At 38.9% G+C, this 15519-nt stretch overlaps 1 protein-coding gene across 1 annotated transcript; it reads right to left on the reverse strand.

The window, feature by feature from the left end:
- Positions 1-88: 88 nt before the first annotated feature.
- LOC127436238 (twinfilin-1-like) lies at positions 89-9838 on the reverse strand. Its single transcript, XM_051690278.1, has 9 exons — positions 9747-9838; positions 8784-8861; positions 8383-8561; positions 6461-6556; positions 6247-6351; positions 5656-5781; positions 3222-3372; positions 2987-3108; positions 89-1500 (listed from the first exon to the last, which is right to left on the reverse strand). Exons 1-9 carry the CDS (start codon positions 9769-9771, stop codon positions 1327-1329), a joined length of 1056 nt encoding a protein of 351 aa, XP_051546238.1. The 5' UTR covers positions 9772-9838; the 3' UTR covers positions 89-1326.
- Between the last annotated feature and the right edge of the window lie 5681 nt (positions 9839-15519).

A 15519-nucleotide genomic window follows, 5' to 3' on the forward strand; every position in this document is an offset into this window, starting at 1 on the left:
AGAGAAACAACACCGCAAAACAAGATAAGAGACAACAGTTATCAAATGAACAGCACTTGCATAGAAAAATGAACGTCTTGGCACAATCTTATCAAAAAATGTGAATTTTATTTATGCCGTAAAAAAGGACAGTGTTAAAATGGAAACAGACATTGGTGATTCGTCAGATGTAATTTAAGATTTCCCTTAAATAGACAAATAAAACAATACTATGGAAGGATTTTCAGGACTATTTTCAAAACATATTGTATTTGCAGTTGCGTTTTCTATTTGTGGACACATAAATTCTGACATAATCCAAATGCAATTGCAAATTGCGTATTACCGTTTTACCATTTACACAAATATACGTCTGCCAAATTTCAATTGGAAAAGCAAAGTCCATTTGCAATTACATTTCCTATGTCTTAAAATGTATTGAAAAAGCAATATTAATTACCCCGTTTGCTATTTCACCTCCTCGCGTCCCGTAAGGAGACTGCCGAAATTCAAATGTAATCGCAATTCCCTTTGCACTTGCATTTCCGATGCCTTACAGAGACACCGGTCAGTTTTGGGGGTGGGAGTTTATACTGTGGGGCGTGTTTGTAATGGGAAGCAAAATCAGTTACAATCGACCACATTTTAGAGCACCTGCCGCCTTGCTGTCGATGACCAAGAGGGAGATGTGCGTTTGTGTACATTATTTAAACTTTCCACTAAGAATGGGAAATGAAGCCGCGTGAAGATTCTCTGAAAACAACACACACTTGTTTTGAAAATAGTCGTGAATATCCTTCCATACAATATAACAAAGTAAGAGGAATGGCGATCATTCAGGAATGGGGGGCGTTCGTGGAGGTCACGTTTTTTCGTTTTGTGTTTCAGCATTAACTACGACAATCTTAACGACTGGTTAACCTGTTGTGAATTTGGCACAGTTTAAAGTCTGAATTATATACAATGTCATTGATCATAATTGCACACAAGTTCAGCTTTTCATTTTTTGAAGAACTTGTGACGTTGCTGTAAATATTTTGCATGTTTGACAATCATGATGTGTATTGTTAATTTTAATAAACAAATTTTTGTGTTTCAATTGAAGTTATGCATTATTGATACTATTATGATGGCAGATTTATGAATGTTGACCTTTTTTGGGGGGTTGGTTTTATGGTAACACAACAATTACGTTCATTTCGTTAACACGAACCACAGAAATCGTGAAAACAGATGTGTTCGGGTCATAGCGTGCATAGTTCATGAGGGTGTTTTATGAAAAATAAACGTTCGACAGTTTTGTGGCGTACAGACGTGGCCTCTTTGATTTTGTTTGTTGATGTTCAGTTAATCATCGCCGGTGTCGTCGCCCTCTCCGGGTCGCCGCGTGATTCTGCGTTCACCCTTCCTGCCTTGCGGGCCGCGGGGTTTAGCGAACGCCTGCTTGTGCGCGTGTTGCTTTGGATGAACCTCATCGTACAGGAAGTCAGCCGTCACCTCATCGCCATTATCGATCTCCATCTGAAGTGTAAAAACACGGTAAATTTTAATCAGAGAATTACATGCCACAATCTTTATGTCATTAAAATAATATTACAGAAATACATTAAATGAATGGAGTTTGACAGACATGTAGAATGTGAGTGACTTCAAATATTTACATCGAGTTAACATTCATTTGTATAACAAGCTTTAAAAAAAGTACTGTCTCTTTAAGAACGGCGGCAGTTCAGTGCTTTGGCCGCACCATTTCTTTACTATGTGATGTGTGATTAAAATTAATGTTTATTTTTATGTTTTGATCAGCAACTGACTGTTAAGAATAAAGGAAATTAAGACACTTTATTTAATGAAAGTGGAGTGCATGGATCTTGTTTCTGATGGACACACATTACACGGAAGAAATGTTCTAATTTCAAGCACTTTTCAAAAAAGCAAGGTGATTTTCCTGGTATTCCAGTACTTAAATTTATAAAAGCTAAATTCAAGAACTTGAAGGACCTTATGCGAACCCTGTAAACAGAGTAGAAAAAAGTGACAGTGAGATTTTGATTTTAACGAGCTAACAAGCACTGAAAGTTAGATCCGTTCGTGTTCTTATGCTCATGAAGTCTCTGGCAGCCTATAGAAGCCTTTTTAGAAAAGTTGTGAAATTTGGCACACTGATTGAGGACACTCTCAAATGTAACTGACCCAAATTTAGGGTCTCTATCTCAAACCTTCTAGAGCCACCAACTGTTCAAAGTTGCGCACATGTTTCGGCCTATAACTTTTGAACCGTAAGTCCTAGAAACCATTTATTCATCTGATTCCTTGGCTCATTCCGAGTCCCAATGGGTCGCATTGTTTTGAAGCTCCGCCCACTAGATTTTCTGCCATTTTGAAATGTCAGAAAAACCTACTTTTTTTAACTCCTCCTAAACCGTGTGTCCAGTTTGCTTAAAATTTTAAATGTATCATTTAGAGACATTCATGACAAAAACTTGGCCAAAATGGACTTGAGGCTGTATCTTCGCGACATTTTGGCACAGCGCCACCTAGTGGTGAAATGATAATAAAACGCTAATAAGCCTATTATCCAAGTACAATGATACCAAATTTTCCATGGCCAGCCATACTCCCTGTCCGACATTTTGTATTTCATTGAAAATCAGCTTTTTTAAACTAGGCCGTACATCCAATTTGCATAAAATTTACGATAAAAGGTTATCAAAAGCTTTTCGGTAGACCAAATGGTTCTTGAATAACGCATCAATGGTAAGACGACAAAAAGGCTGAGGCTAAGGCTGTATTTTGGTCATAATCACTAATCAATGCTGGCCAACTCATACATTTGAAAAAATACATGCATTTTACTTTTACATATTATTTTTGTTAGTTCTAATTTTTACATTTTCTAAACAACGTAACATCTGATACTATTCCTAATAGTTTCACCAAACTGATGAACGTCACCAGATTAAGTTGTCAAATTTAGTAAATATGTAACGTCACAAAAAGATCTGACCTTCTTCTCGACCTCCATGTGCAGTTTGTTCTCCACCATCTCCAACAGCGGATTCTTACAGCTGGAGTACAACATCCGCTCTTTGATTCCACAGCTGTAACCCGGCATGGAGTAAATAAACACTGAAACAAACAGCCGAGAGTACGTCGGTGAATTAGTGGATATCATTTTAAAAATTAGCATACAATTTCTATGTTGTAAATGTATAGAAACATCTGTTTGCTGATGTTTGTACCTATAGACTCAAGGTAGTCACCCTCGTGTGAGTGTTTGTAGAGGAAGAAGTGATATCGCGCAGCGTCTTTAGGAATTCTCTTAGGTAAATCTTTCACTTCTGTGGCATCCGTGTTTGACAACATAATCAACTCCTCCTCAAAATTAATGATCTATCATGAAACAACAGACATGCATGATGAAAAATGGAGAAATCTCTGGTAGAAAGACCTTAGATTATTCTCAGATATTCTGCATTTTTCGATCAATGAAATTCCAAGACTTTTCCAGTTTTTCGAGAAGGATTTTTAAAAATCACTGCACAGATGTTACAGAGAATTTGAAAAAAATTTTGCCAGTGAATATTTAAAAATGTACATTCATTTCAAAAATTTACAGAGCCCCTTAGATGACAGGGTGGCATCTATTGATTCTTTTTTAAAATAGTTCTGCATTCCCTAGCAATAGTTTTGCATTCTCTCACAATAGTTTGCGTTCCCTCGCGATAGTCTGCGTTCGCTCGCAATGAGGTTTGCGTTCGCTCGCAATGAGGTTTTCGTGCCTTCCAATTAGTCTGTGTTAGCTCGCAATATGTTTTGCGTTCCTTAGCAATACTTTGCGTTAGCTCGCAATATATTTTGCGTTCCCTCGCAATGAGGTTTGCGTTCCCTCGCAATGAGGTTTGCGTTCCCTACAAACAGTTTGCGTTAGCTCGCAATGTTTTGCATTCCCTCGCAATGGTTTCTGTTCCCTACAAATAGATTGCGTTAGCTCGCAATATGCTTTGCATTCCCTCGCAATGGTTTCTGTTCCCTACATATAGTTTGTATTAGCTCGCAATATGCTTTGCGTTCCCTCGCAATGGTTCACGTTAGCTCGCAATATGTTTTGCGTTCTCTCGCAATAGTTTTGCATTCTCTCGCAATACGTTTTGCGTTCCCTCGCATTGGTTTCTGTTCCCTCAAATAGTTTGCATTAGCTCGCAATATGCTTTGTGTTCCCTCGCAAAGGTTTGCATTCCCTCGCCATGGTTTGCAATCCTTCGCAATAATTTGTGTTCCCGACAAATATTTTGTGTTCCCTCGCAATGGTTTGCGTTCCCAACAAATGGTTTGCGTTCGCTTGCAATAAGTTTTGCGTTCCCTCACAATAGTTTGCATACCCTCGCAATGGTTTCTGTTCCCTACAGTTTGCGTTAGCACGCAATATGTTGTGCTCCCTCGCAATGGCTTGCGTTCCCTACAAATAGTTTGCATTAGCTTGCAATATGTTTTGCGTTCCCTCACAATGGTTTCTGTTCCTTCGTAACAGTTTGCGTTCCCTCGCAATGGTTTCTGTTCCTTCGCAACAGTTTGCGCTCCCTCATAATGGTTTCTGTTCCTTCGCAACAGTTTGCGTTCCCTCGCAATGGTTTCTGTTCCTTCGCAACAGTTTGCGCTCCCTCATAATGGTTTCTGTTCCTTCGCAACAGTTTGCGTTCCCTCATAATGGTTTGCATTAGCACACAATATGGTTTGCATTCCCTCGCAATAATTTGCGTTCCCTACAAATGGCTTGCGTTAGCTCGCAATATGTTTTGCGTTCCCTCGCAATAAGGTTTGCGCTCCCTCGCAATAGGTTTGCGTTCCCTCGCAATAGGTTTGCGTTCCTTCGCAACAGTTTGCGCTCCCTCATAATGGTTTCTGTTCCTTCGCAACAGTTTGCGTTCCCTCGCAATGGTTTCTGTTCCTTCGCAACAGTTTGCGCTCCCTCATAATGGTTTCTGTTCCTTCGCAACAGTTTGCGTTCCCTCATAATGGTTTGCATTAGCACACAATATGGTTTGCATTCCCTCGCAATAATTTGCGTTCCCTACAAATGGCTTGTGTTAGCTCGCAATATGTTTTGCGTTCCCTCGCAATAAGGTTTGCGCTCCCTCGCAATAGGTTTGCGTTCCCTCGCAATGGTTTCTGTTCCTTCACAACAGTTTGCGTTCCCTCACATTAGTTTGCTGTGGCGATCGGAGTGGGGCCGAGCAACGCTGGGCAGAGTGACGCTGGGGCAAATGATGGGAGAATGAGTTCCACCTGTGCTCCACGCCTGTCTCGGGTTTCAGAGAGACACATGGGAGTACTTAAGGAGAGGAGACAGCAGCAGCAGCAGCAGACGGGGAGAGAGACGCACGAAGCCGAATGTGTGTGTGGGTGACAGCAGGCTGAAAAGCCTGTTTGTATACTGAAAAGTGTGAATAAATGTCTTACGTTTGGATGTTCAAAATAAAATAAAAAAATAATTGAGAGAGAGAGAGAGAGAGAGAGAGAGAGAGAGAGAGCGCACCGGCCCCCGAATACGCCACCCACACAGTCTCTGTCCTTTAAAGGGCTCTGTAGAAATTTGCATGGAAAACACTATTTTTTTTTGTAATTCCCTGATATTTCTAAGTTTTCCATGACCGTAGGAACTCTGAATTCTCTCACAAGCTGGACGTAGTTGAGTTTCTTGTCTTTGAACTGCTGTAATGCAGCGAAGGCCTCTCCGTCCAAAGGGAACGCTACTCCCTGAAGAGTTTGCTTCGTAGTGTTCACATTGATATCTGTCTGAACCTGCAGTGAGAGACAGAGAGAGGTTAATTTCAGCGGATCACGAGTCAATGACAGTGATTAATATAAAATTGAAATTATAAAATTCTGCTATCATAAAAAATAAATGCAAGGAAGTCAAATGTTTATTTTAGTCTTTGTATTTCTGCTTTCCAATAAATAAATAAATAAATAATAAATGAACTGATATCAGATTAATCATGCTATGTTGGTCTCTTTCCCTCAGTCAGCAGGTGGCTTTTTAAGGAAAATGAAACCCCTTACTTCCTGTTTTTACTGCGTCTCTCTCTCTCTGATTGGCCATTTTTAAGGGTGGGGCCTACCAGTGTGTTTCACTGCATGTCTGTATATGGTCATGACTTGAGAGCCAATGACTCCCACTCAAAATCACATGACACTCTACAGTGATGCCACAGGATCAGTCAAAAGATCCAAGAATATGTTTGATAGTTGCTCAAAAATGGTTACCTCACTGAGTTTAATCTGTCGTAGTTCCTCCTCAGCTGCAGTCAGTGGTACAGGAGCGGACTGTGAGGTGACGTGTTTCTTATAACCGCTTAGGGAAACATCATCCTGACACACACAAAGAGTTTTATTCACTACAGTACAAAGATAAATCTTTGCCAACATTTAAAAGAACAGTTTGGAGTAAAAAGCATGATAATTTTATGTTTGTATGAACCTTAGCAGTGCCGAAAATCTCATCCTTAATGTGTGCGAGTCCAAACTCCTTCTTCAGCGTGGATCTGGTGGCCGCGTAAAGCATTTTATGCCGCACCTGTGGAGAAAACAAATAAAAGAGTTTGATTTGAGTTAAAAAACATGTTCAAACATTTTCACCGAGTGTCAGCCGGACGACACGAGAGCCACTGTTATCAAAAACTCATAATGGGGTGTTTCTACAACAATGGGTATTTTATTTTTTTATTGAAACAAACAGATTTCAATTTTTTCTTTTTGTTACATGAAGGTCACATTAAAAATGAGCTGGAAACCTTTCACCAGGTCTTCATTTATTTTTGCTACTTTTTAAATGTCATTTTATGTATAGATTTTACTGTTTTAACCTTTAGATCCAGACTTTTGGTTTACTCGCAGACAAAAATATAACGAGTAATAGCTAAGTATTATGTTGGTGTTGCTTATATGCAGCGTTTTCACTTATAACTTCACGAAAAATAAACAGAACATATAATATCACATACCATTACTTAGAGGAGGTGATTATCTTTCAAACGAGTCCACACACAAGATAATCATATGCATAGGTCATTAGATAATCCACATGAAGCACAATGTTACATATGGCCACCAGGAGATGGCGCCAAATACATGACACAGATTCAATGATGACTCAAATGACACAGAATGAAACTCATTCTGTGAAATCTCATTACTAAAATCATGTCTGCATGCTATGCAAACCTTTAGTCATTGTTGTGTTTGCATGTGTAATTAGTTCTTATGTTCAATTATTATGTTTTATTTATTTGAAGAGGCTTTTGGACACTAGGATAAATTATTTTTGTAATATTATAACTTTTGATTGATTTGTCGTATCAACACAAAATCATTTTTTCGGAGCCACCTTATTTACACTCAGAGATATATAAAGTCAAATCAGAAAAAAAATAAAAATAATTTTGGCAATTCTTTTTTTTTTTTCAGCAGTAGGCTGAGAGTCTCAGAATGTATCAGTCATTATTATGATTATCATTAAAAAAAAAAAGTTTATTTACAATGATACTAAACACTTGACCCTCACCTATTATTGAGCATCATTTCCAGTCAAGCTGTAATTTTGTCAAATTATGCAAAAAAGTGTGAAAATATTATTTCATTTTGTGTATTTAGAATACATAAAATATTAGCTATGAAATTATCCTCCCGCCATTTTATTTGAGAAAGGTTAAAAAGGTTATTTCCATGAGCATCATGTACATACACTGTTGGACATTGTTAGCATACAAATTAAATTAATTAGAGAGAGTGTGAAAAAAAAGTTTTAACGAGACATTCTAGAAGTCCACAGCGCTAAAACTGGAAACCGTATGATGGAAGACGACAACATAAATGTTTACAACAAACTTAAAAAGGTCTATATCTCAGTGCTCTCACCGGTTTAAGATCGCTTTGACTTTTCCCCACAAGATTTGGGAGAATCAGCTGATTCCAGATCAGTGTTTATCACTCGAACACACAGACATTCATGTGTAAAGTCTTTGACGTGTTGTAACATGTTCAGCTTTACCTTTCACACAGATAATTTTATGGTGCTTTTAAGAACCTAGAAACCAAAAGACTGATCTGAAGAACCTCTAATGAAGCATTGAGAACTTTGTTCATCTCCAAAGAACCATTTAACAACTTATAAACCCTATATAGACAAAAATGGTTCTTGAGAAGAAGGGAGTTCATTATTGAACCAATGAAGAACTTTACAAAAATAGTGTTCTGACACACTTCTGGTGCACTTTTAGAAATCAATATCTGAGAACAAATCAACTTTGTTAATAGTTCTAATCTGAAATATGTGATTCAACACTAATCAAACTCATAAAGTTGACTCGTGTGTGTGTGTGTGTGTGTGTGTGTGTATCTTACTGGCGAGTTGTCAGGTGACCAGGCGATGAAGATCCACTCGTGTCCTTGACTGTTTTTGGAGTCAAGGCGGTACAGGATGTAACAGGGCAACTCTTTATCCAGCACAGGAAGTAGGAGCGAATCATAGTCTTCCTCCCAGCTACGACACACTGGTTTAGTGAGGCCTAAAACCAGCTCCTCTGAAAGCATGGGACAGTATGTGACACTAGTATGCATGTCCTTTTAAATGATTTTTGCTTTAGCGGTACAGATATTTGCATGTTAAGACTAGCCAATTGATTGACCGACATTTGGCCATTTTGAGATTACTGGCTGATAACCGTGTCTGTAAACTGTAATAGTTAAAAATGATAATTTTGTTCTTTAGCTTGAACACGGCTCCAGTATGACCACAGCCGTACCATTTTCAATGATGATCTTCAGAAGTCTGTAATCTCCGTTTCTGGCATTGCCGAAAACATCCTTTACTTCTCCAGCAGCTAGAAGACCAGAGACCCAAACACACACACACACACACATGAATGGCCAAAACAACAAAAAAAAAAAAACATTTGCAAAGGTATAATAACAGCAGAGTGAAGAGAGACAGCTGATTCTTTAAATGCATTATACTTACAGAGATTAAGTTATTTAGGTACTGTAAAAACACTGAAAGTTAAAATGTCATGCTACAAACCAACAGTGAACTGGTTTTTCCCATCCTTGTTCAATGCATTATAATACTTGCATTGAGTTTTATGATATTATATAAAAGCATAGTTACTTTGTACACAATTAATAATGCATGCTATGTGCTGTTTATGTCTATGCACTAAGTATGATTATATTACAGACATGCACATGCTCTCAATATGATCATATTACATACTGTTCATGTGAGGACACTCTTTAGTGTAAAATGTGCGTGTATGGCTAGTTTGATGACATCACAAACATGCATCCTCACAGTGTTACATATACTACATGAACCACAGTACGCACAGACACTTAGTATGTTATACACAAGGATGCATTATAATGCATGTGCTGACAAGCACTCAGTATGATATTAAGGGATGCATGCAGTCTGGAGCGTGAGCGGCGCGCGCTGAAGGCGTTGCCTGTGCGCTCGTGAGAGTAAAACATGCACACACAACACTGAAACAACGCTCAGTCCATCTAAACACTATCAATTCAACGCATGATGATGATGATTTATACTGATTAAGATGAGATCCCATTGAAATCAGTGCGGCAGATAATGTTTATAATCATTTTTATTCGTTTTCTAAGCGAAACTCGGCGCTAAGTGAGTCTGACTGCGCTCGTGCATTCTCCGCAAACACGTTCTGATGTATAAATCATGTAAATAACTCAGTTCTTACCCTGAATACCCGTTTGATGAGACATTATTTTTCACTCGGCAGACGGTGTTTGAACACTAGCACTCCCGGAAGAAGGAAGCAGAGCAGCGGTGACGTCAAACGACTCTGACGCGTCCGCCCGCCCACCGCCAATGCGCATGCGCGGATATGAATATAAACTCTATACGATTTATTTTCATTTCAGTTTTGTTTTAGAGACTTTAATTTATTATAATGGTTGTTGTTGTTATGTTGTTGTTTTTGTTGTTGTTGTTTTCAGATTTCTACAAATCGCATTTAATTTGCAATTGTATGAAGTTGTAGTCATAAAGTCCACTCCACAACTGTAATTTTATTTCGAGTAATCTATAATTATATTATTTGAGATCAAAGTGTAATTTTAAGACTGGGATTATTGAGTTTTTAATGTGAATGTGTCGTCTTAACTGTCCAATTAAGCACAGCTAAAGTATTTATAATATTTCCAAACATTTTGAATCCAAGATTTAAAGTTAACCTTTAAAGCTCTGAAGGTGTTTTTAAAGATTTCCTGTTTCAGTGGCATACCAAAAATTAAAGGCTTATAACTCAACAAAAAATAAATAAATAATCAAGGAGGTTCAAGTGTTTGGTATCATTGTAAATATGCCAATTTTTAATGATATAGATTCTGATACATTCTGAGACTCTCAGCCTAAGAAACTGTTGAAAATGTTTACTTTTTTCTTATTTTTCTGATTTGACATTATAAATTTCAGGGTATAAATAAGGTGGCTCAGAAAAACTGCTTTAGTTTTGTTCCCAATCATGTCAACTGTATCTGAGAAAAATGTAATACGACAAACAAAAATAATTTATCAAAAATAATTTATCATAGTTTCCAAAAGCCTCTCCAAACAAATAAAACATAATAATTGTACATAAGAACTAATTACACATGCAGATGTAACTGGTCCTACTCGATCCACTCTGAATGGGACTCAAACCGGCATCTCCGGCATGGGAGGAGGGCGTGCTAACGAGGAGGCTAAAGGCTACTGCCTCTGGTGTCAGTCGCTAGTGCGCCTTTTGATGTCAGGGGAGTGAGGTTTACATACTACACAGATACCTACCAGCTGGCTCCCATTACACTCACCCCCTAAACCTCACTCCCATCTGGGTCACGGCACCACTATAACCAGTCCTACTCGACCCACTCTGAGCGGGACTTGAACCGGCGCCCCCGGCATGGGAGGCAGGTGCGCTAACAAGGAGACTAAAGGCTACAGCCTCTAGCGTCAGTTGCTAGTGTGCCTCTTGAGGCCAGGGGAGTGAGGTTTACATACTAGCACAGATACCTACCTACCAGCTGGCTCCTGTTACAGAAACACAACTAAAGGTATCCATAGCATGGGTGTTCATCCACTGAACACCGGGACACTTATGACGCAATTCCCCGTGACACGATAACAAGCTCGCGCATTCAAGCGCAGCTGTTATTAATCAGCACCATCGCTGTATAAATGACACTATCATTCATTTTCGTTGAAGATATTCAAACGTACAGTGTTATTATAACGGATAAATTACATAAACAAAGAATTAAAAATATAAAGGTTTGTATTTTAAACCTACTTTTAACAACATTAACATTTAGAAATTGTTTCCCTTTCATGGTCATTATGGATGACCAACACAGAAAATAAGGCTTTGATATCATATATTTACACTTGTGCTCGTCTTCTAATGGCTTGTGAGACTTCAGAAGACATGAATACCGTTTCCAGTAAGGGAACATAGTGAGCAACGATGCTCCCAGGTTTTTATGGTGCATTGTGGGATTTTTTTAGGGAGTAAAGTTTTCAGTGTACTGGAACGATTTTGCAATTGAGACAGCCCTAGAAATGGCTGACTCCCTGATCAGTGCCCTGACTACTGAACTAGGGAGCTGATTGAGACGCACCCTGAGTTTCGTTCTGTGTCATCTGAGTCATCATTGAGTCTGTGTCATGTATTTGGCGCCATCTCCTGGTGGTCATATGTAACATTGTGCTTCATGTGGATTATCTAATGATCTATGCATCTGATTATCTTGTGTGTGGGCTCGTTTGAAAGATAATCACCACCTCTAAATAATGGTATTTGACATTTTATGTTCCGTTTATTTCATGAAGTTATAAGCTAAAATGCGGCATATAAGCAACACCAACATAATTGTCAAAGACATATAATTAGCTATTACTCACTATATTTTCATCACTATACTAAGTTGTATTCTACTCTTTGAGAGCTTTTCAACAATTTGATCCAGCTATTTGATCAGTTTTTACTGATTGCAATAATATGTACAGTGCAACACAATATACAATATTACTGTAATAGTACAGTGCACATTTTTAATAAATTATCAAAACTGAACACTTCTGATTTGTCTGCATTTGTCCAGTTTTGGTCATAATATCTGTATACATTGTAAATTACAGCTTCTAAGCTTTCAAACGATACCTATTTTATGTTGATCAAGACTGTAGTTATTAAGATTTTGTCTATGATTTTTTTTTCTCACAGCAGGCCCATCCAAGCTTAAAGGGTTAAAGGTGCACTTAGTAATTGTTTCCTCATTAAAAAAGTTTACTCCTAAAGACATGAATTGTAATTTTTAAACGTATGTATAAAATCACGAGCACTCACAGGAGATGAAGACACCGTATCAGGAACCTTATAAAAGCTTTTTTATTCTACATGGAGAGGGTCTCCTCATGGGGGCAGCCATTTTAGAATCACATAACCAGCCGAATACTGCTCGCTTAATCTCAGTAACCGTCCAGTTATTGGACACTTTTATTCATGGATTAAATTAATCCTGTCTGACTCTGAATAGTGAATTTATACAGTGGCATCAGTAACTGAAAACCATTGATTTTGAATGATGCTTCATCCACACCACTAGGTGTCAGTGTAAGTCTAAGGTGACATAAAAAGTTACTGAGTCCACCTTTTAAGTAAATAGTGTTGTTAGTACTATTATAATAAATAAACTAAAAAAAAAGCCCCTTCTACAGAAACATCTGGGATTAGATTTCTTTTTCTCAGAGGGTTTATTTAAGCAGATCTATTAGCTGTTTTTGCTTGGGAAGTTGCTACTGATGCTAGTTGAAATCTGGTAATATAATGTTGTATGTTATGTGATAATGATCTGTTGCAGGGGCGGGGTCAGAAGGGTGGCACAGGGTGGCAGCTGCCACCCTAAAACAAGCTTTGCCACCCCAACTCGGACCCCGCTCGTGTCCTGGAGACAGTGCGCAACGGCTTAACCCTTCCGTGTCGCGCATGGTCCATAACAATGTTCCACCCGTGTCTGGGAGGACACAGCATTCGCCTCACTAGACAAAACCCCCCCCCACCCCCCCACCAGCACAAGACGACACCGCACAAACCCCCTGTCAGATGAATTTACTGGATGCCATCCAATACTCGACTCTTGCCACCCCTTTGCCACCACTGGCAAAAAATCCTGGACAGGCCCCTGATCTGTTGGTATGTGCCTGATCTGCTCTGGGCCTTTTGATGCATCGCATCAGATCCAACAAAGCGAGCTGCTGTCCAGAACAATGTGACAGGATTTGAGGATTAGACCATGTGTCTGTTTGAGCCTCATCAGATAATTCCACAGACTCTGAATCCTCTTCCTAGCAGCTCTCCTGGGCTGCCAGAATGGGGTCAGTGTGATTGTGAACCAATCCTAAAAATCATAATACTGTACAGGTGATACATTTAAATAATGAATACAGAGTTGTCCAGTGGAACATTGGTAGTTCTTTACAATAAAGTTCCATTTATTAATATTAGTAAACTACATTTGTTAAAACAAATAACAATGAACAATGCAGCATTTGTTAATTTTGGTTAGTATTGCTTTCAACATTCAATAATAAACTTTTAAAATTAAAAGTTGCATATGTTAACATTAGTTAATGCAATATGAATTAACAATGAAAAACTGTGCTTTTAATATTAAAGGTGCTGTAAGTGCCTTTTTTTTCCCCTTTTTCTCTCAGTTTGGAATGCCCAATTCCCACTACTTAGTAGGTCCTCGTGGTGGCGCTGTTACTCACCTCAATCTGGGTGGCGGAGGACGAATCTCAGTTGCCTCCGCTTCTGAGACCGTCAATCCGCGCATCTTATCACGTGACTCGTTGTGCATGACACCGCGGAGACTCACAGCATGTGGAGGCTCATGCTACTCTCCGCAATCCACGCACAACTTACCACACACCCCACTGAGAGCGAGAACCACTAATCACGACCACGAGGAGGTTACCCCATGTGACTCTACCCTCCCTAGCAACCGGGCCAATTTGGTTGCTTAGGAGATGCGGCATGCGGCACCCACACAGACGCCGCCAACCCCGGTCAACAACTTTGGGGGCGTGTTGAGACATACAAGCTAGAACCGCCACTAACTACAACACTATGAGAACGTGCAAAATGATTGACAGGCAGAAAGCGTCAGAGATATTTTTGTTTGTTTTTTAATAACAGGACGGTTACTGAGATTAAGCGAGTAGTATTCAGCTGGTCATGTGATCATAACATGGCCGCCCCCATGAGGAGACCCTCTCCATGGAGAATTAAAAACAAGCTTTTATAAGCTTACTGATATGACTGGAGTCTTCATCTCAAGTAAGTGCTTATGATTTTATACACATGTTTCAAAATTACTATTCATTTCTTTAGGAATAAAAATGTTTTAATGAGGAAGAAACTACTAAGTGCACCTTTAACCTTAAATCTTTGATTCAAAGTGTCCCCTGTTGGAAATATTATAAATACTTTAGCTGTGCTGCCTTTTAAATTCAGTCCAGTTAGGTTAATTGGACAGTTAAGACGACACATTCACATTAAAAACTCAATAATCCCAGTCTTAAAATTACACTTTGATCTCAAACAATATAATTATAGATTACTCGAAATACAATTACAGCTGTGGAGTGGACTTTATGACTATAACTTCAAATGCGATTTATAGAAAACTCTTGTGCTCCATAGGATCACTTGATTATTTGATTTAGAGAGAGTGAGAGATATTGAGAGACAGTGCGAGAGAGAGAGAGAGAGAGAGAGAGAGAGAGAGAGAGGGTTAAAAAAGGGAGAACACATATTTGGATTCAAATGAAAAAGGAACTCATTTGTACAGATGAGGATACGTACCTGTGTCCCACATGAGTCACACTATTATAATGAGGAGATCTTCAACACATTACAATCTGAGATCATTCGGTTTCAGACTGATAATGGGGATCTGAATGCAAGAACTGGGAAAGAACTGGATTATTTTAGTTCATTTGATGATAAGTTTATTATTAGTAATACAAATAAACATCAAAACAAACGTCCTACTAAACCACGTCTGAGCTATGATGACACGATAAACAAAAATGGAAAGCAAATTCTGCAGCTCTATAAAAGTCTGGGTCTCTACATAGTTAACGGTAGAACAAAAGGTGATTCTGTGGTCCGATTTACCTACTGCTCTTCTCTAGGCAGCAGCACAGTGGACTACACCAACACAGATCTAGACCAAAACAAGATCAATTACTTCACAGTGGTGCCACAGCTGCCTCTCTCAGACCACTGTCACATTGTCATTAGTCTGAACAAGTCGGCCAGTCTTCTACCATCTTCAGATCAGAAATCTAAACTATATCCCACCAGACCAGATTCTTCCGGAGAAAAGAGGGTCCAGCCCAGTATGAAGCTGAACTCGATAGATGTTTTTCTTCACCACATTTGGAGAAGATGAGAAAAGCATCAA

The sequence above is a fragment of the Myxocyprinus asiaticus genome, chromosome 46, assembly GCF_019703515.2.
Source record: "Myxocyprinus asiaticus isolate MX2 ecotype Aquarium Trade chromosome 46, UBuf_Myxa_2, whole genome shotgun sequence".
In the NCBI taxonomy this organism is placed as follows: domain Eukaryota; kingdom Metazoa; phylum Chordata; class Actinopteri; order Cypriniformes; family Catostomidae; genus Myxocyprinus; species Myxocyprinus asiaticus.